General features: G+C 37.7%; 1 protein-coding gene across 1 annotated transcript in view; it reads right to left on the bottom strand.

Moving 5' to 3' along the window:
• Window positions 1–22,378, bottom strand: part of FAM135B (family with sequence similarity 135 member B) — a 244,861-nt gene that overhangs the window by 77,111 nt on the left and 145,372 nt on the right. Inside the window, exon 5 of the mRNA XM_068155482.1 lies at window positions 6,044–6,183. Coding sequence (XP_068011583.1) covers window positions 6,044–6,183 — 140 coding nt within the window. The remainder of the gene's footprint in view (window positions 1–6,043; window positions 6,184–22,378) is intronic.

Genomic DNA, 22,378 nt, shown 5'->3' with positions numbered 1-22,378 from the left:
AAATATATATATACATATACACACACACATATATATATGTGTTTACCTGTTTATTTTGTTGGAGGGTGATGACCATCTTTATACATGGTAGGATTTAGCTCACCAAAAACATGAAGATATCATGTCTGACCATAAACCAACTCACCACTACCTTCATCTAGTGTCACCAGAAAGATACCCTTCTTTAACTGTCAATAAAATACTTTAATTGGATTTTTGGTAACATTACACGAAGGGTGCTGTCAGAAAATTATCTTCACCTGGAAAGGACTATGTTAGTTAAGGCATTCCAGCTTGGCACAGTTAAAAGAACTATAAAGAATGGAAATAAGTTAAAATAAAGAAGGATTAAATTTCCCAGCACTCCTTGGAAATGTATTTTCTTCCCCAGTAATGTAGGTTTAGCAAAATAAAATATTTCTATCAACCTAAATGAAAATATGAGTAATTACTCATTTTATTACCCAAATAGTATTTTTCTATGAATATAGGCTTCCTTTATTACATATCAAAGTACAACAGGAAATGCACAGGAATACAGGTGGAAAAATAGTTGCTCACTAGGGAGAGGTCATTATAAAAATAATTTCTTCTTGCTCTATTATTTTTTTAATGTTAAAAAAAAAATGAGGTGAGACATCTAGATTCTTTCTTTTGTCAGTGGAAAGCAACAAATAGATGCATACAGTGAGCTGACATATCCTGTGGTACACACTTGAAAAGGACAATCGATTTCTGTTTCTGCCTGTCTCTTCCAATCGACAATACCCAGAGCCTAGAGAAATATTTTGGTCTAAATACACTTGAATTTTAGATGGCTTACATTAAGCAAGATAGTTTGCATTAAGCAAGATGAATTCCACTTTCTCAAGCTTATTAACCCCTTCTCAACAACAGACTATACCAAAAATGAACTGAAGGTAATATTGAGAGCATTTAGCCTGCTCTGACAGGTAGGATTCATAACGTATCACAGTATCACAGTATCACTAAGGTTGGAAGAGACCTTGAGGCTCATCGAGTCCAACCTGTCACCACAGACCTCATGACTAGACCATGGCACTAAGTGCCACATCCAATCTCCTCTTGAACACCTCGAGGGATGGTGACACCACCACCTCCCTGGGCAGCCCATTCTAATGACCAATAACTCTCTCAGTGAAGAACTTTCTCCTCACCTCGAGCCTAAACTTCCCCTGGCGCAGCTTGAGACTGTCCCCCCGTGTTCTGGTGCATATATAACACAAGCCACATTTAGGCAGATTTTCCAAAAGTGAAACTCCATCTAGAGTGTACCTTTTTTATGTTGAAGCAAGCAAATAGGAAGTCAAAGACTGACTGTACATTAAGAAAATTACCAAAGATTAAAAATTAAAACTCTTTTGAAGTAATGATATTTCTTCCAGCATGACCTCTGGCATAGAAATGTGAGAAGAAAATTCCAGCATCTGTTTGCTGAAAATGTATTTTTTCTTTTGTGTTCTTCTCAAAGCACCTGTAAGGACACATGAAAAAAAAAAAACAAACAGACAACTTTTTCCTTTTTAATGATTTGTTGTCACTAAAAATTACAGTTGGTGGCAGTTGCAAAGGAAGTAATCATTGTTGAAGCTACAGTCTGAATTTAAATTAGGAATTCAATTCAAGTATAGTGCTTCAGACAAAGCAAACCTCACCCTCCAACAGAAGGGATGAAATTTTGTGTCTGTGCCTAATATTGCTGAGCACCTGCATCTGTCACTGAAATCTGAGTCTGTCTTTAAAACAACTTCAATAGCTAGTGACACTTGCTCAAAACATCCTGAGGCAATAAACAGGTGTCTGAGAGAACAAGAGGTATTTATCATTGCATGGGTATTTTTAATCCCAAAATTTTTTGAAGTCTGATTGCTCTGAGCAGTGCAAAACCGCACATAAAATCAAACCACAGTTCTCAGTGTAGAGATTACATCTCTTCCTTTGTATGCTGGGGGTATAAATATTAAAAATACTGAAAATGAGAAGATTGTTTAAAAAATGACTGAACTCTTCGTCAGAAAATGTCATTAAAAGGCTTCTGGACAGGCTGAAACATGAGAGTTAATTACATTATATATCTTTGATACCTGCTGGAATTCCCTGTTTTGCACTGTCCATAGCTCATACAGAAGAGGCACCGAAATTTCTAGCATTCCTCAGTCTCCTGTATAAAACAATATTGTCTTTATACAAAATATTGGTTGCTTATTTTATCACTACTGGGACAGACTGAAAGAGTTGGGGCTGTTCAGTCTGGAGAAGAGAAGGCTCTAAGGTGTCCTTATTGTGGCCTTCCAGTATCTGAAGGGGACCTACAAGAAGGCTGGGGAGGGACTCCTCAGGATATCAGGTAGTGATAGGACTAGGGGGAATGGAATGAAGCTGGAGGTAGGGATATTCAGAGTGGATGTGAGGAGGAAGTTCTTCACCATGAGAGTGGTGAAGCCCTGAAATGGGTTGTCCAGGGAGGTGGTTAAAGCCCCATTCCTGGAGGTGTTTAAGACCAGGCTGGATGAGATTCTGGCCAGCCTGATCTAGTGTGGGGTGTCCCTGCCCATGGCAGTGGGGTTGGAACTAGATGATCCTTGTGGTCCCTTCCAACCCTGGCGGAGACTATGATTCTATGATTCTATCATGGTGTTTTTCACAAATATCATTTCCAGACTCTCTAATTTTTTTGATAGCCTATCAGATATAGATTTTTTTTAATGTATATGTATTTTTCCCCTTAAGAAAAAAAATAAGTTTTCACACCAAGCTATTTAAGAAATAAACCAAGAGGTATCTCTGTGAAGAGTCTTATTGTCTGTTTGTTTTTGTGGTGTGGTGTTGTTTTTCAAAGTTCTCTGACCACTCAGCTGTGTTAATCATTAAAATCACAGCTCATGTACTTGTGGATATACATTCATACCACACAAGGAATATTATTCTGTTCTGTAATCTTCCATCCAGCAAAATGGTAAATGCAGAATGTCTGACTTCTGGGAAATATTACTGCATTTTACATTCTGATTTTGTCACCAGTCAAAACCAATATAAATAATGACAGTTCTGAACAGAATTTTGGAACCTTTCTTGGAAGTAGTAGATGGATTTCATTATTTCCTATCGCTAAAATAAAAGAAGGCCAAAATTAATTTTGTCATTTCTCATTTGATTAATTCTTCATCACTTGCATCAGCATAATATTACTCTGCATATTCTTATAACATCATCTTGTGTCTTGTGGGAAATCTACAAATTCAGTATCCTGTTCTCCATTGCTAGGATGTGCCTACATTCCCCTGACTTCTCCCACCTTGGGCTTCATAACTTGTGCAAAAAATCTCATATTCACCTTGGAGCACATATAATTTTCCAGAAGATGCTGTCCAGTGTTCAGACTCTTTGCTAACCTCTGCCTCTCTTGCCAAAAAACTTCATGGACAGGGAAATTAATTCCATTAAACACTATTTGGAATCTGTACCATAGAAAGTATTTGTATATGAAAAGTAAAAGTATTTTATACAATAAAAAGTATATAGCAATCAAAGTTCTCCAATTTCTGTTAAATTGGCTTGGAATCACCTTGACTGCAGTTCTGAACTTTAATTTCTGAAGTTTACTTTTACATCTTTGTTCAGCTTTTAAGAGTTTCTAGAGTTCCTGTGATGTGCTTCCCTAATATTTAGCCATTTTGCCAGAATGTCAGATTGAATGCCCCATCTCACTTAAATTTCTCTGGAAAGTACAAATTCTTATGTGCTGTGATATCTCACCTTGCCTCACTCTCTCTGCTACCAAACTGTCCTTTAATGGAGCCAGAAGACAAGGAGGCAGACAAATCACGTATTTTATTGCTTGATGAAGGAGGCAGAGGTCCTTCTTTAATAAGAATGAAAGCAAAAACTTATGAAAATAAATTAGAGTCCTTTGTAACACTAAAGGCTGCCTTAGCCCTGCAATATGTGGGATAATATAGAAAAAGACATCTAATAAACCAGAGAGCTTTAAAGACCATCTATAAGGTGAAAGGTATGATTAATGCCACTTATAGGCAGATAATTTAGGCTTCTTCTATTTAATGCCAGACACAAAAATATGTATTCTTATATTTATGCTTACGTAGAATTATACAAGAGGAGGTGAAAGAAATAAATAAAATAATTTGGATGTGCACAATGAGTTTTTTGTTTTGTTTTGTTTTTTAATACTGAGCCTATCACACCAACCTATCTCAACCACAAAACTACCCTCGCACCATGAGGATAAAGCCTACTGCTTCCTTGGTATAATATCTGATAATTCCAGCTCTGACAGCAGAAACTACAGGGGGTATATGAGCTCAATACTTCCATTACCCAGTTTAACTTCCCTGTCTATCATCATTTCCATTTACAGAAAAAGGCAGTAAACAGATCTTTCATCCTCAGGCAAAACAAACAAACAAACAAACAACAACAACAAAAAAAAACACCATAGCACACAAATGGCACAAAAAGGACTTGCATCTGGTGTGCAACTGGGAAGTTATAAACAGAGCTAATATTTAAACACCTTACAAGACCCTATGTGTTCTGCCAATACCACATTGCAAGGATTGAATCAAAAATAGGGGCTTATGTGACAGATGCCAAACCATCTCTGAACAATAGTTGTGGTTATAAGTAGGTTTCTTCTGAGCATGGTGCCCAACAGAGTATCAAATCTGCAAACTTGTGGAGGAAAAGATAACAAACCAGAGAAAAGAGGCTCGAGAGCATTAAGCAGAAGTGAATTGTGCTAATCTGCTCAACAGGCAAAAAATATTGTTCAGACATTTCTTTTTTGCATTTAATTATTTAGAGTGTCTTAAGCATCTCACCTGGGAACAATAGACACCAAAAAAAATATATATAAGAAAATGAAAGCAACTTTACCATATAGAAATAACGGAGCTTTCTCCTTGCAAAATCATTCTATATGTATAGAATTGGACAGATGTCCTTTTCCCAATGGACCTCCTATGAAATGTCAAAAGCAGTCTGCTCACTATCAAGAATGATAATGAGTTGTAACTGTGAGGAATCTTGTGGGACACTTTTTTTAGTGTTGTGAGGCGCACAACTTTCCTAAATATTAACATAAAAATAATGAGAAATCACCCTGGCTCAACACAGTGGAAACTACTATAATTTGAGGGGAGGGACTTTTAATCAGAGATGTTCCTCTGAGGAAGGACAAAATTAATATTCAATTAAACACGTTGGCACATTTGACTAATGAATATTGATAAACATGTATTTTGTGATTTTTTCATATAAGCACATATAACAGTTGTAAGGAGCAATGAATTGACAATGTTATGTTTAAAAAGAAAACAATTAACTAAACCAAAACACCAAGAAAAACTGGGAGGGAAAGAGGTACATGTGAAATAAGCTTAAATTAGGTTCTCCAACTAGTTTAATTTAGATCTATACATAACACACACATATATATATGAATGAAAACAGGACAAAGCACAAATATAAATCTTATCATGTTCAAAGTTATACAGTGAGGGACAGGGGAACATCTCTGCTTTCAAGTTCAACACAAAGCATTTGATTCACATTGGCTGCATTACTTATAGGACCTATATTTGATGGCATGCAGATTTTACTAACCAGCTGATGTCATGTGTCTCGCATTACCACTGAAAGTGAGTGACAAAGTCATATATCTTGTGCCAGTCCTTGTGCTGGCTAAGCAGGGTGATGACACACTGAGTGAGGCCTTATTGCTATTTTACTAAATTCTCCCCTTTCTATTTAAGAACCCAGTAAAAGATTACTCTTCATACTATAAGACTGCTCCTCTCCTGTAACTTTTGGGAGCAGGAGTTATCACTGAAAAAAACATTAGATTTACATCATTAAGAGGTAGTGAAAGATGTCCTACAGGTGGATGTTTCAGATCATGTACTCCCCTTGTATGGGTGCTCACATTGTCTGAGAGTTGATACAGAATGGGGAGAGGAATCCCAGCCCCTTTGGTTTTTGTGTGTATCCCGAGATGACTCACCCTTTCACCATCCAGAAGCAGGTGTACTCTGAAGTTCATTGATTCATTAAGAATGATCTCTTCATTTCTGTACAAAATCTGAAATATTCTGCTGTAAACGTTGTTTTCATGAACGCAGGCTGAGCAAAGGCTAGAATCATCTGCACAAAAAAAACAACAGAAAAACTTCTGGTGTAATTTCTGCAAGGAGATTATCTTTTTCTCCTACATTTTTGCCTTAGGATTATCTAGTCCTTTCATATCAGCACTTGTAATTAAACACATTCTCATTAATTAATGGTAGTGGAACAGATTGTTATTGTGGGTTGCAGGTTCTGAAACACGGTGCTTAAAGGAAGCAAACATTAAACTGTAGGCAAACTGGATTTTAAAATGAGAACAGTAACTCTGTCACAGCATTTACCCTATTACTTTATTCCTAAAGAGGTCCAAAGCATCAGACATCTTCTAGGGATATTTGCTACCTAATACTATGAGGGGAGTGCAGGTGTTCACCTGTGAAATTTCATCTTTTATTTGCAATGGGCATCTTTGAAAATGGAGTTCTCTTATCATCTCTGGTGTTCCCAGAAGTTACTGCCTGGGAGAGAGGACACTGGCCAGTTGGAGACTTCAAATATAGAAGCTGAAAGTTAGGGTTATCTTAAGTTAAAACACTGAAAGTTAAAGCCATTTTTCCAAGATGCCAAAAGTCATGTGTAATCCTTCAGGACTTAACCCATGTGAGAGCTGTCAATTTGGCCCATACAGCTAGAATTAATCTGAGGAGCTCAAGAACCAAGCCCTAAGCCTCTCCACATGGAATTCAGACAGCAAATACTTTCATCTGCGTGCAAATGAACTTCACATAAACTCAGGCAGGATTTGTCCTTCCGAACTGTTAGTTTAAGTACTCCAGTGTGCGCATTTTGTTTTGGTTACAATGGAGAATATGAAATTAGAGACATCCGTCACTTGACAAAGTATAAGTGCATGCTTTAGAGTGCAGGAAATTTTTACTTGAAGTCCATTGCTTATTGAGTAATTCTTCTTTCACTAACAGGAAAACAGTGTGACTTGCTTTGCTGTGCAAATCAACATCGGAGGTAATAACATTTACTACATTAAATTCTTTCCAGAAGAGCCTGAGATGACTGTGTCACTATTTAATGAACAACTTGGCATGAGAGTTAAGTACTTTCAAGCTGTGTCTTGGCTATTAATCAAAATCCCCTGCTAATTCTACTTCCATAACCCCTGAGCAACAACTCCTTGCAAAATATACTCAGAGCTGGTTTTGTCTCTTTCCAGCATTCAGTGCTGCAGGAGCCTGAGCTTTTGAAATATTGTCCTTTAGCAAATGTTGATTTGAAACTTAAAAAGGTGTGCTTAAAAAAGCTGTATCAGTATCCATCCTTCAAGCAGAGACAGATCTGTGGTCATCATCAGGCAGCAAACAAGCGCATGCTTTTTACAAAGAACAGTTTTCCAAAAAGTACTTTGGGGAATTTGGGCTTTTACAGAATTGTATTGAGACCAAGAGCAGTAGCAAGATAAAAGTCCACTCAAAAAGACTTAGGGACTGATGGTTTCTCAAGGGTTTCAAATCAGGACAATGCAAGAATCATACACAATTTGCAGTAAGAAGTCAGTGAGTCAAGACTGACAGAAGACTAAAGATTTCCCAAGGTAAAGTTTGGTTAGTATAAACAAACAAAAAAAAAATTAGAAAGAACATTTAAAAAAAAAACCCAACCAAACAAACAAATGAAAAAGAGCACTACAAGCCACAGAAGAGTTTTGTCATTACAATGGCCATTTTCATGGCGCCAGTCTGCGGGAACTGGAATAAAGCAGATGAAGTACTTTCTCAAGAAAAAAAAAATAATTATATACATAAGGCAGGGGGAAGAACTGATTAAATATCAATAAGACAAATAAGACTTGAGCTAATTAATTAGCAGGACCACAGTACCGTCCTCCAGACTACATTAAAATGGTTTTCTTATTGCTGACTTTTACCAAGCATACCCAGGAACAGCCTAAGTGTTTCACTCTGCTATTATCTTCCCATCATATACCCTGCACAACGGTTCTGCATAAGTCCAGACAACCTAGATAAATATGCATTTATTTCTTTGTGCTACACCACTTAGGCTAGAATGTTTCAGCCTGATTAGCTCTTCAAAAGCATGCAGTCATATTTATTTTAATTTAAAGCTCATCATATTAGTGACACTGCAGATAATCACATTAGAGGTATAATGCATTCTCATTCCTAGCTGGCAGACAAAGGAAGCTTTATGTTATTTGATATTGATATACTGATACTCTTCTAGTATGGAATGTTTAATGTAATTTCTTTTGAAACACACTCTTGCTCAGACCACTCCTAGTGTGTAATTGCTTTAGGGCCTATATTTGCAAGGTGACATGAAGAGTCATTTAAGTCAAAGACATGCTATAAGGCTTAGTGTTGTCTCAAATCAGCATGTGACTGCTATTATAGGACCAAATAAATATGCTAATTTTTAAGCAGAGAGATCCACCTGTGCAGAGATCTTGCAGAAGACTACAGCAGATGAGTGTCTGGCCATCTCCTAAAATTAAGCCATCCCTGCCTATTTCAATGGCCATAGCCTGCCATCTTTCTCTCTTAAAGTACCTGGAAGGAGTTTTCTCAGAGGAGCACTTGGCTGCATCAAGGTGGCTTACTAACGCCGACAGCAATCCAGGTATCCTGCCTCTCAAAGCAAAGGGGAATGACAACATCTTCACAGATGTTGCCCTTCATAGAGTAGCACTCACCATGGGATTCTGTGCTTTAAGGTTCAGGCAGGGACCAGGCTGTGCAACAGTACTGGAACTTCTCTCACTAACAAGAAGTGGTACCATCACTAAACGTACTATTCCTTAAGTCACTCAATGAACACCCCATCATCTCAGTAACTTTTACAAGCTTTCCCTTATTTCTGGGATACCTTCTGACACTCATGTCTGTCTAAACACCCAGACCTATGTGTTAATGGACAATGGTATAATGTTGGCAATTGCCATGGCTGACGTTCAGAGAAGGTTGTCGGCAGATGTACCCCCATGTTCACACAAGCATCTCCCTCTGTGCTGTGAGAATGCATCTTGAAACTATAGGCTTTCCTAAAGCTCATTCTAACAGAATTTTGGCTAGACAAACAGCTCTGAGTTATGCCTGCATTGCTCAAAAGCCACATGCAGTCCAAGGAAGACGCAGTATATGGAAAGTGTTAGGAGCTCTCACTCCCTGGTGAGAGCTGGCGCTAAGACTGTATTAACCTTCATTTAGCTCTTTTCCCCACAATTTCAAAGGCTTGGTCTTTGGTGAATTCAACAAGGAAAGTCTAATTTTGTTGTAATGGGCATTTGCTCAGTAAATTTCCTTGTTAGATTTCTGGCCCTTGCAGGCTTCCTTAAGATAGAAGAAATCCTATTTTCCTGTCTCCTTTTCTGAAGTGGCAATTTCATTTACTGCTTATCTTCTTTGAGGTCTTCAAATTATCTGGAAAAAGAAAGAGCTCTCACGATAGTAACAACCATTGTTAGAACGAACAGGACAGTTGTGCTTCACAACCATTCATTTAAGAGAGGAAGAAATGCCTGTTACTACATCCCTTTCTCTCTGTCCACAGGAACTATACTGCTATCCCACCAGGACTCCTGGAAATCCCTTTATTTCATTCAGTAATGACATTTTTTAAAAAGGAAGAGAAAAAGGCTTTTTGCAGTTGTACCTGTTTTCATATACATAGCACAGCCTATCTGTGCACACCCACCGTTATATCACATATTATTTTCTCATAGTCTACATATCCAATTTGCAAACTCTCTGCAATCTGCCTAATCTAGCTCCAGTCTATTCTACCTAGTTTTCCTACCTGGAAGATTTTATAGATGGATATATCTAAATTTTATTGCAATATATCATACAAGAATTACAGTATCACAGATTCACAGTATAGCCAAGGTTGGAAGAGACCTTGAGGATCGAGTCCAACCTGTCACCACAGACCTCATGACTAGACCATGGCACTAAGTGCCACGTCCAATCTCCTCTTGAACACCTCGAGGGATGGTGACTCTACCACCACCCTGGGCAGCCCATTCCAATGACTAATGACTCTCTCAGTGAAGAACTTTCTCCTCACCTCGAGCCTAAACTTCCCCTGCTGCAGCTTGAGACTGTGTCCCCTTGTCCTAGTGTTGATTGCCTGGGAGAAGAGATCAACCCCTTCCCGGCTACAACCCCCTTTCAGGTAGTTGTAGAGGGCACTGAAGTCACCCCTGAGCCTCCTCTTCTCCAGGCTAAACAATCCCAGCTCCCTCAGCCTCTCCTCATAGGGCTTGTGCTCAAGGCCTCTCACCAGCCTTGTTGCCCTTCTCTGGACACCTTCAAGAGTCTCAGTGTCCTTCTTAAACTGAGGGGCCCAGAACTGGACACAGTACTCAAGGTGCGGCCTAACCAAAGCAGAGTACAGGGGCACAATGACCTCCCTGCTCCTGCTGGCCACACTATTCCTAATGCAGGCCAGGATGCCATTGACCTTCTTGGCCACCTGAGCACACTGCTGGCTCATGTTTAGGTGGCTGTCAATCAGCACCCCCAGGTCCCTCTCTGTTTGGGAGCTCTTCAGCCACTCTGACCCCAGCCTGTAGCACTGCATGGGGTTGCCGTGGCCAAAGTGCAGCACCCGGCACTTGGACTTGTTAAATGCCATCCCATTGGACTCTGCCCATCTGTCCAGTCGGTCAGGGTCCCTCTGCAGAGCCTTTCTACCCTCTGACTGACTAACATCTGCCCCTAACTTGGTGTCATCTGCATTATTCATTCCTTTAAAGAATCAGAGAGAGGCTTTGCTATTTAAATCCTAGAGGACCCTGAAAATATCTGTCCAGATAATCTTACAAGGAAGGAACTGATAGACAGGTGACCTGTAAACAAATTTGGTACTTATCTTCAGACTAATTTAGTGAGAATATATATTGTGAGAATATATATGTATATATAATATATATATATAGTGAGAATATATATATAGTGAGAATATATATTGCTTTCTAATTAACATACCTAAATTATCTCACTTCATCCATTTAGATATTTATTTGAACTATCCTTTGTTTCCTTTACTCCCTTTTCTCTCTCTCTTTTTTCTTTTTTTTTTTTTTTTTAAATTAACCCTCTGTAAAAATGGTTTGAGAAGTTTCACAGTTGTCCTGTGTCAATAACTTTTCCACAGAGCAAACAAACAATGAACTCACCTTAGAAGATTCAATTGACGATGACACAAATATCTCAAACTCTGATTTCTGTCAAGGACAGATTTTGAAATGGCAATGTCTTGTTGTAGCTGAGACTTAATGATGAATGGTTTCCCCAGAAAGAGCAAAGTCATATGACCCCTAACTGTTTGCAAAGCAATGGGATTGGCCAGTTTTTATGTCCTTTACAAAGCAACCTATATATTCATTTGCTGTCAACTTCTTGAATCAATCTTGCTGTCCGAAATAAAAACCCCAAAACAGCAGTATTATTATGCTGCTCTTCAGATAAATGTAAAACCAGGGTTCTATGTTTTGCTTTTATGAAAGGAATACTTTTCCAAAGCTCAAAGAAATCAAGATGCTGCAGTTGTAAGCAGAGCTTTACTTTAAGAATTTCTTAATGAACAACACTGCATACCTAAACGTTTGTATTTCAGATTAATTTGAAGACATAAGCAGCATTTCATAGTCTCCATACTTGGGTTCCCACAGAAGAAAATTTCAGAGACATGTGATACCTTTAAACGTAGATTGGTTCATTCTCCCAGGTCACTCGTGCACAGATGGATGAAGGACATTACAATGCACTCACTTGAGAAGGAGCTGTGAACGTTTTGAAACCTTCCTACCCACAAACCTTATGTTACTACCCACACAGATACGTTGTGTCAGTGGTTCGTGTGGTCTTTCCTAATCTGCTTCAGTGGAAAGTCAATTGTTGGTAAAGCACAGCAGAAGGCAGCTTAAACTGAGCGAGATGTCCTTGTCCTGAAGTGAATTGGAAGCAATCATAGTCTATAAACATAGGTGAAAAAGGAGGGCAATAATACATGTGTATAAAAAACATTGCCTTTAAAACCTTGGTCTGGACTAGCTGTAGCTTACCTTCCTGTAACCTGAGTGATTTCTACCACACACATCACTCTTGTTGGTACTGCCATAAACATAACCCAAATCCCACTAGTGGATATTTACCTCCTTCAGCCACCCAGATACATACTTTGGGGTGTTCTGTCTCTTGGTCTTCAGTATCTGAAATTCCCACTGACCTCACAAGGAGAGCTGGTTCATGCTCAGAGTTCGCAGAAATTAGAAAATCCATGCCTATTTTCTAAGTTTCCTTGTCATCTAACTTATTCTACTGTTGCCAGTAGAATAAATACAGCCCAAACTGATTTAGCTATATTTTTAGAGAAAATTAAGATATGTATATTCTTTGAATGAACAGTATGCCATCCTGCTAAAAGCTAAGCACTTCATTGCAAAATATAACCAAAGGAGACCAGAAAATTTTGTGCAAATATCCCTGTTTATCTAACTTGCTTTTTTTTCCCCTTTACCATCTGTTGGAGCCATATGCCTTCTTAAATAAGAGCTAATTATAGACCTCCACTGCAACTAATCAAATAGTGGTAACTATTTGGTACAAGCTTCAGCTGCAAATTTCATTTTTTCTTTGTAAAAATTCCTCCCAAACCAGGCTTTGAGATGGTTGCCTTTCTCTGGTTTTCTGGACTTGGGTACACAGTAGTTACAGTTGATGCACACATGTCTGTGTTAACATATGGGAGAAATTCATAACAAGCTGGAGAAATAATAAGAGCCAAAGTACAGTTCCTGCCAAGTACACTAGGAGGGGTGACTTTGGGACAGAAAGTGACTGTGTCTAATAAATATCCACTGACATGTACTGTAGCAGAGCTCTTAGTGTTTTAATTTTTTCTTCACTGCCCCTGTGCAGTTATGGGTGAAAGAGAGAAAAGAAATAATCCTGTCACAAAATGGCTTCTAGCACTGAAGAACTGGAGCAAAGAAGGACCTAATACTGAAATTAAATTTTGGAAGAGAGATTCCCACTCATTTAGAGAACAATACATCTCCTAATGAGGTAAAAGACAAGATTTCACTGTTATCGCCAATGGACATTTGTATAAATGTCAATTTACACCATTCAGGCAAACATTTTATAACTGCCTCCAGTGTCAATGTCATTCTGCACTGCTGTGTAATCTGAAAGAACTGGAGGATAAAAATTAATCCAGTTCTAAATATGGCAAATGAAATGTTGAAGTGCCTTTAAAACACCCCAAACACTAAACAGCTCTTTCAGTATCACGAGACTGTGGCAATTTCAGACTGTCATACTGACCTTCCAGCAAATTTGGAATAGTTTCCTCAGAAATTGGGATTAAAAAAAAAGAAAAAAAATGGGAGACAAATGAAAATAGCATGATTTCTGTTAATTCACTCCAGCCATCAGGCAGGTAGATGTTTCTCGTTATAACTGCCACAACCCTTTGTGTGAGTGAGTGGTGCACATAGAAGAAAGAACACTTCCAGGATTTCATTTCAGATAGTCTTTTCCTCTGCTACCAACAGGAAGATTTCCTTTCAACTTTCTCACCATTTTGGTACTCACCGTGTGAAAACATGATGTTTTGACAGCTGTAACACTACAAATGTTTATAAAGAACCAGATATGTAAGAGTTAAAATAATGCATATAAAAAATGTGAATATGCATACTCTACAGACCCTTCAAGCATGGATATAAGATTAGGACCCACCTGTTATTCCCTCAGTGCTGCACAGCATATCTGACATTGTCTCATCAACACAACAACAGAATCAGAAAAGTCCTGAGCTAAAATCACGGACTTTACAGCAAAATGGAAATTAAAGATTTCCCAGATGGTGCTGTAATGCTTTCAAGAACTTTGATCAATGGTATGGATTGGAAACTAAATGCTCTCCTAAAGTACTGTTGCAATGTCTGCTGTTCTCAAGGTGGTGATGGATGTTGGTCATACATTTCCCAAACTTTTCTCTTCAGCATTATGGCCAGCACTTTACTCAGAGTAAATTACTGTAAATCAAATATGCAAAACATTTTGTGACAGTCTATAAAAATTTCAATAATAAATCTATCAGCTATAAGAGGTGGTACCTAAGATCCCACTGTAAAATAAAAAGCTTGAGGATTCAGAGCAAAGGACCTCAAACATCAATGGGAAGAGGTCACCATTGTTGTTTGGTGTTTCTGATAAAAACAGGCTAGTTATCCAGGTATGTACAGGTTCTCACTCTAGATCAGAAAAGTAAACACAGAAAAAAAGGTGCCTTTCTATTTTTCTTTCTTTTTTTGGGGGGAGGGGGGAGGGGGATGGGGGTGGGTGGGTTGTGGTTGTTGGTTTTTTGTTTGCTTTTTTCTTTCCATATCCTTTCTATGCTCAGTCTTCAAAGTTAGATACAAGACATCTGATTTCTCAGCTGCAGCAGCTGAAGCTAAGGTTCTTTCATTTCACAGGATGCAGGGTCTTTTTGCAGTGTGATGTTCAGTGTGGGTTTGTCACATGCACATTTGCAAGGTGAGCCTCCTCCCCACCTTAGGTTCAAGTGGATCTGATCAGATTCTTTGCTCATCACTAGATCTGTCCATAAAATGATTGGAAAATCTCTGAGTTCCCAGGGTAGCATAAGGAGCTATAAATCAGGTGTTCCTCTTCTGACCCAAATTCTTTCCAAAAACTACTACACAATGATTGTTCTAGAGATATTTCACATGTACAACACTGGTTTATCAAGGCAAAGAAATACAAATCAGCCTCCAGAAATGCAGTTAATGTGATAGAGGCTGAAAGAATTAGACCACAGGTAATTTATGTCAAGGTCTCATGTTTTCAGTACAAGTATTGTCACAACTCTTGAAGCAGGCAGATGGCATTCAGATATGCAAGCAAAACTGCACAAAGAAAATTTTTGTCTACTTATTAAGAAGACTAAAGGAATAAGAATTTCACTTAAATACTAGCACACATGTATATTAAAATACCCACACACAACAGTTTCTGCCAACAGTAAAACCAATATCATTATAGAGTAGCTTCAAAATAAGCAAACTATTGCAAATGTATAATGGAAACTGTTTTCTTATGAGCCATAAGCTTAATTGAAACCCAAAATGTCCTTCTGTATGTTTTGTGTCTTTTAAATAATCCTTTGAGCAGATATTTTAAAACTTCTCATCCAGCTGAGACTCAAGATTTCTCCTTTCCTAGGTCAAGCAGCTCCTGCATGATTAGTGATTTAACTGCTAAACTGTCAATACAACTCCTCACAACAATGAAATAGAATTATATTTTCTTATTCATTTACTTCTCCAATTAGATTCCATCAACCTCTACCATTGCATCAGTAATTTTTTTTTGCTTTTTAATTATGCACATTATCTCAATTGAAATCCTGAAGTTTCGTCTGGCTCACACATGCACATAAATCATCGACACCAATCATACTTTGTCAATGCATGTCAGGCACAAGCCATTTGGCTTTCTGTCTGGGATTTCATTTAGCTGCATTAATGTTCTCTGTAATGTGCCAAGAGTATCATTAGCTGTTCTTTTTCTTTGGGATGTTTTCTTTTAAGGTTATTCATTGCCTTCAGTCTAAGTTAAGGGTCATTCAAGAAAAGGATCTGTTACCTCTTTCTGAACAGCCTGTTTTTATTTAGATACACATCATGGTCCTGCAGTAAGCTCTTAAATGGGCTGAGAAACATAAGGCAAAGAATCCTGAATCTAATCCTACCTAGCTTCCTCAACAAAACCCATCTAAAACTTTGAAACTGAAATGAACTTAATCCTGCCTATCAAAAAAAATCTCATATACAGTCCCCTGTACTCAACGTTTTAAATGCTTGCACCTCTTCAAGACAAAGATGCTACTTTAGACAGCAAACTTGCAAAAATTATGGTAGGTTTCTGAAGATAATCCTTAAAACTAAAGGCAAAGCTAGGAATGGACTCAGATCTAGTGTCAAAAAAATCCTATATTTACTACCAAACAAACATATAGACTACTCTTGCAGCATGTTATAGGGGTCTGTGGTTACACTAACACTATCTAGACAATACTCAAGAAAACAGGATTCTCATACCATCACTGTCTTCTTAAGAGACATTTGGGCAAATCATGAGGCATTTCTGTGCCTCATATTCCCACATAGTAACTTCTTTCATTTTATCTCATTTAACAAGTATGTGATTGTCATTTTGAGGTCTAAGTTTTATTACAATTCTTGCAATACTGCTCTCAGCTGTTTTATCTAACTTGGCAGAGAAATACTGCTGAATCTGGGCTGCATGTCTTTAATGGCTTCCTCAGTAAAGAAATTATGCATATATTTCCCTAGATGGTTTTTGCCTAGTGACAATTGTACACACAAGTTTTTACAAAGATTTAATAAAATCTTGACTCTTTTTCTTCATCCTCTAAACTTATCCATCAACATCCTAATAATTTTGAAAGCAACAAACCCAAGTGAAGTCCAAGAAGACAAATGTACTTCCCTGATATAAGCTGGCAACATTCAAGACACAATATTTGCAAGATAAAAATTTAAGCCCACAGAGTTTTTTCCTGGAGGTATTATAACTTGTGAAGTTTGCAGAATACAACAGACCTTTGTTACAGCTGCTTACAGCTCCCTTGCTAGCTATAAAACTCTTTCACAAAGAGTAATAAAATAGTATATATTCAAGTGACATAACTTTGGGAACATCCTGTCATTTCTGCAGCTGCATTTGAATTAGGAGAAGGAGAATGTAAGTGCAGTGCTCTTCTGGATTTCAGTAGTAGGAAAGTCTGAGAGAACAATTATTGGAGATCCCAACTAGTAAACAGGGTACTAGAGTAATTAGAAAAGTACTGACAAAGTTGGGACGAAGACTCACAACTTAGAAACCAAGTCCCTTTTGTTTTCAGTAGTTTTACAAATGCAGGAAAACAAGGGAATAGTGATTTAGGTTAAGATTGTTCTACACATATTAAATAGAAAAAAGAATTGCAGCACATTTTGCATAAGGCTTTTCTACATGTCCACGTCCTTGTGAGATTAGCTGACCTTGAAAATGAGACCTATGGGAAATTGTATAGTAGTCCATGGATATGAATCACAGAGAATAGACTAAGAATTAGCTTGTTCTTATTTAAAATTAATAGAGGGAATTTAAAGACTTTATGGGAACTTTCCACGCAGGCAAAAAGAATGAAAAAATGGAGGAAAATTAGAAAGAATCCAAAATAGGTTTGGAAAGAACCCTTAGCAGAAATGGTAGAAAACTTTCATGAACTACAACAAAAAAAGAGGAGAGATGAGGAGAGAAAGAGAGACAGAAAGAGAAAGAAAGAGGAAAGGCAGATTTTTCTAATTTCAAAAATACTGCTATTATATAACAAACATCTTTCTTCATCAGCTATTCAAACTTCCTTGGTTTCTGGGAGGAGAGATGTGGAGTAGTGTTCTAGGTATCTAGTTGCTTCCTTAGTGTTCAACAAGCAGATTAATTTCTTGAGGGATCCTTTGGCAGGCTTTACTTTTGCATCCCTATTGAGATATCTAAATATTCATATGTATCTGGATATTCGTATGTCCACTGTCATCAAATACAACAGTATTTGGTGTCAGTGGGTTTGGGGCACATTTTCTTGGAAACAGTTCTTCTGATAATGCTTGAGTTTGTAGTATCCCTTGTTCCATTTCTGTCTGAAAGGTTCAGTTCAGAGGTCAGACTTAGAATGTATGTTGTTTATAGAAGAGGTACAGAAAACAGTTCATGAGTTGAAGGAGCTTCACAGCCAGAGACATTCAGAATTTCACAGTTTATCCATACAACATGACGACAATTTCTATGCCGTAGTTAATATTTAACCAGAAATACTTTTTAAAAATAGGACATTTAAAAATGGTTCTTCCTCTTTGTCCCAAAAGGATAACTATAAATGGATGAAAACCTACCTCCAGATGATATTACTCAAAGCGTTCACTTAATTGTGTGTAGTAACCCAGCTTCCCATAGTAGCTAACTGCTGCCAAAACCAGGCACTGTGCAATGTAAACAGTGAGCAACATTCTAGATTAAATCTATCTGATATGACAAAAAAGCCTTCAACATTGTTTGATGAGTGTAGAAGGAATCCATCATTTAAATATTTTCCTGGCCTTCATCATCTCCTCACAGTATGAATTCTTTATCCCTCACAGTCCTGATTGTAGATATTTTTTACACCCTCTTTACAAGTGGGAAAGTGAGATAGAACATGACTTGAGCCTGTCCCCTCAAGAAGATCTGAATATAAGTGTCCTGCCTAAAATTGGAGAGAAATCCTTTTGGAGAGTGGGAAATTAAAGACAAATCTCGCGGTTCAGTGGCAGTGCAGACTCCCTGTTCTCTTCTCTCTTCCTGATATAGTAGCAACTTCTATTACTGGAAATCAAAAGACAACAATTTGAAGTTTAATTTGGTTTCATTAAGAGCAAACTGAACAACATTCCCCCCCCCCCCCCCCCAGCCTTACTATTATGATCCACAAACAAGAGAAATTCATTATAGAAGTCTAACACTGCCTCTTCTTCCTGTGTGCAACATTAGTACAGAAGCACATGGTAATTCTTTGGATCCTGTCAGAGGTCCTTTGTAGTCTCTTCCAATATAAATCTTGAGATTCTGAGCTCTGGTGAGTGTATTTTCAATAAAATATCATTATGTCTAGTAACACAGAGATCCTTATTGTGTTAATCATAGAAGAGATTTTTCATCTCTCACAAATACCTACTTTATTAGTGGTTGAGTGGAGTTATCACACTACTCTTAAAAAGGAAGGAAATTGAATGATATTTTTGAGTAGGTCACATGGTGAAAACTCTAATCCTACCTTTCACATACTTCTTAGAACAGAGCTTACTGATGAGGCTCCCCAGATCCTCATTGTACCAGTATTACCATTCATATGCACCCACTAGCCTTGATTAAAATTTTTAGTGTGAAATTCTAATCACAGAAAAAGTAAATAACTGATTTTATTTTTTTTTTTGTAAGTGATCAGTGAGGAGAAATCAAGACCTAATATGAGAAAATCGTTGTAATCTAAAATGCCTCTTTCAGATACATGGAATTAAGTTCTGTCAGTATTACTTATGAAGGAAACTTGCATTACAATCTAAAAATACTCAGTCTGATTCTACTCAGGCCTGTAATTTTTGCTAAGATCATGAGAGAAACTCCCATTTCTCCTCGTTAGGCTGTGAGATGTAATTAAGTGCCAAGGCAATCAGAAACAGATATAAGAGATGATTCAAGATGGTCAGAGGTATGGTAGAAACTGCAGACATGTATGCAAAATTCAAATGCAAAGTAAACTGTTACATACTTTGTGAATGGTTTCTAGGTGAAGTGTAAGGTAAGAGATAACAAATGGATAGACATAAAGAGACAAATCCAGGAATGAGATGATATTAGTCACCACGACTGGAAGTACACTCAGCACAACAGTAAGCTGGACTTGAATGAGGCCTTCACTTTTACCAAAGCACCATTATTGTTGGAAAAACTCATAGTGTTTAGAGGAAAGAGGGGAGGTTCAGGGAGTGTTGAATTAAAAATCCTCATTTTGTACTTTCCATTGTTTCCATGGACATGTTATACCATTTTCCAGCTTACATATAAAATACAACATTTTTTGGTCTACATCTATGTAGGGATTTGGGTGTTTTTCAGGAATGAAAATTATGGGCATGATACCAACAAGTGCACAACGGAACATGGTGCAAATACAGCTAAGAGAGCAGCCAGAAAATTTCTATTAGAGAAAGAGGCAGGATGAATAATGTGCAATATGCTGATGAAGAAGCATTCAGCACAAGTACGCTGCTCTCAGGAGGCAAGTTGATTCAGAGGTGGTGTTGTATTGGTTTGCAGAATGTACCAGGTTAAAACTAGGCTAAAGACTTTCAATGTGTTTTTGTGCTTCAAAACACAGTCATAAGTTCTTACCTCAAAAACTTGGCCTTATAGCTGTGCTAACTTGCAGTAATAAGATACGCTATGTGCAGATGAAAGTGCTACACAGAAGTGGCAAGACCTTGCAGCTGTTAATGAGCAAGTACAATCAGTTTATCTGAGGTGTTTAAAATTCAATAGTTCCTTTTCCTCACATTTTTAATTGTTTTGCTCTGTTGCTTCTGGAGACATAAATATGCATCTTTCTCCATATACATGAGAGGCATTAAGCTTAAGTTTCCCAGAAAGTAAAAGAACAATGCACAGAAAGCAAGATGTAATCTTGTCTAGAAACAGTCCTAAGGTGAAGGTGTTAAAGAACATAATTCCACCAACGTATTATCTGGCAAAAGATATATTATGGTATTCAGGCACTGTGCAGAAGGGATGTATCTAAGATGGTGGGTAAAGTGGTTTTTTCTCTTTGAGGCTTCAATCTCCTTCCCTCTGGGTAGCCCTTAACTACACATTCAGATGGTCACTGTTTCACATTGACAACAAATCATGAATCTGCAATTTCACTTCATTTCCAAGTTTGATGGGCATAAATGGTGATGGAGCAAGTGAAGTACTGCAGTCTCCTGCAGTAGGATGGCAGCCCAAGCTTCAAGGAAGCTCTGCATTCAACTTTGAAATTAACATGTAGCTTATGTCCTGGACTTGGCTCCAGAGGTGTCCATCGTGTGCAAAGAGGCACCAGACACTCAGAAGAGTCTCCCATGTTGCCCTGCTAGAGTTCAGGTAGACTGACAACAATTTGGGGCATATAAAACCAGTAGTATTGTATTTTCCTTTGTATATAATAAAAGAACAGATCTCAGACATTACTCCACTTCCAGAACTCCAGTTACACTGGAGTGCTTAGGGCTGCCTTCCACCAAACTAACCCTTCTTTCTTGTCATAAAGGGCTATGGGACTGATGTCACTGCAGAGCCACTGGCAGCATTCAGGTTGTGGAAAGCACAAGCTGGCCCAGTGCTGCAGATTTTCCAAATGTATATTGGTTATATCTGGCAGGTTAATGTGTAGAGGTGGGGGAGAAATTTATTAATGAGCCTCCTAATTTAGGATGTTATACAGCAGCTATGATGATGCTGCCATATACTTTCATTTAGGACATAAACCATATTCCATAAAACCTCCCACCTAGAACAGTCAGTGGTTTAATTACATCAACAGACTCTCTGTTATTATTGTAACTCATTACACAGTGTGTGGTAGAAATAGTAGGTCAAAAATTTCTCTCTTTAGATCCACTTATTACTCTCTGAAGTGTGAACCAGCTATAAGAAGTTTCCAAACTATAAATAATTCTCTGCTCTCCTACACTGTCACATATCCAAGAATCTCAAAGCTCTTTATATTAAGTAATTAAGTTTCACAATACCCTTATGGTACAGATACAATTAATCCATATGGGAAGCTAAAACAGAGGGAGGCAATTGCTCGAGATCAGAGCTGGGAAACAGAACCTAGAATCCATAAGAATTAAGGAACAGTAAATTCTCCTAGGTCCCCTAAATCCTCCAGATATCGTGTGCCATGCAGGCACATATATAACTTCAACATAGCCCAGTGTTACAAAAACTCAGCATTTTTTGTCTCTGCTAAGCTCCCTCTTGAGGTTTTGCTTCTAGTATCCACCAGCTTGAGTGAGTAAATTAGATGTGGAGTTAGTGTTTACTATCCATATGTGTCATAATTTCATTTTTGCAGAATTTATTATTTTAACCATGTGAAACATCAATAGGATCTTCTATATATTATACTTTCAACTGCATTTATGTTGCAAAAGTAACAAATGCTAACATAAGTTTCTCTGAACTAAATACAAATAACACAATTTCATGACTGTCTCTTCTAACATAATGAGAAGGCTTTATTCTCACACTTCTGGGAAACTGTGTTTATTTCCTAGATTTCTCTTTCCTTGTTTTTAAATATCAGGTTCTGATAGCAACATCTGATGCCTGTTAGATAGTCTGTAATATCATTTAAGAAGAAAAAAAAAATGAAATTATAGTACCATCCATCAGCTATCTTCTCTTTTTTTTTTAATTTTCATAATAAATTTCCCTTTGTTCCTCAGATATCATTCACATTATTTATAAAGTACACTTGTGAAACATATCTCTCAAAGTTACAGTTTGCAACACTTAAGTGAAAAGCTATCCTGTAGTGGCTGGAGAGTGACTTTAGCACTTTCTACTCTGACACAGAA

This window comes from Melanerpes formicivorus, unplaced genomic scaffold (assembly GCF_026170545.1).
Source record: "Melanerpes formicivorus ecotype bairdi unplaced genomic scaffold, bMelFor1.0.p_v2 SCAF_32, whole genome shotgun sequence".
Taxonomy (NCBI): domain Eukaryota; kingdom Metazoa; phylum Chordata; class Aves; order Piciformes; family Picidae; genus Melanerpes; species Melanerpes formicivorus.
Note: the sequence above shows the minus strand (reverse complement) of the source record. Positions and strands in the feature narration are given on the sequence as shown.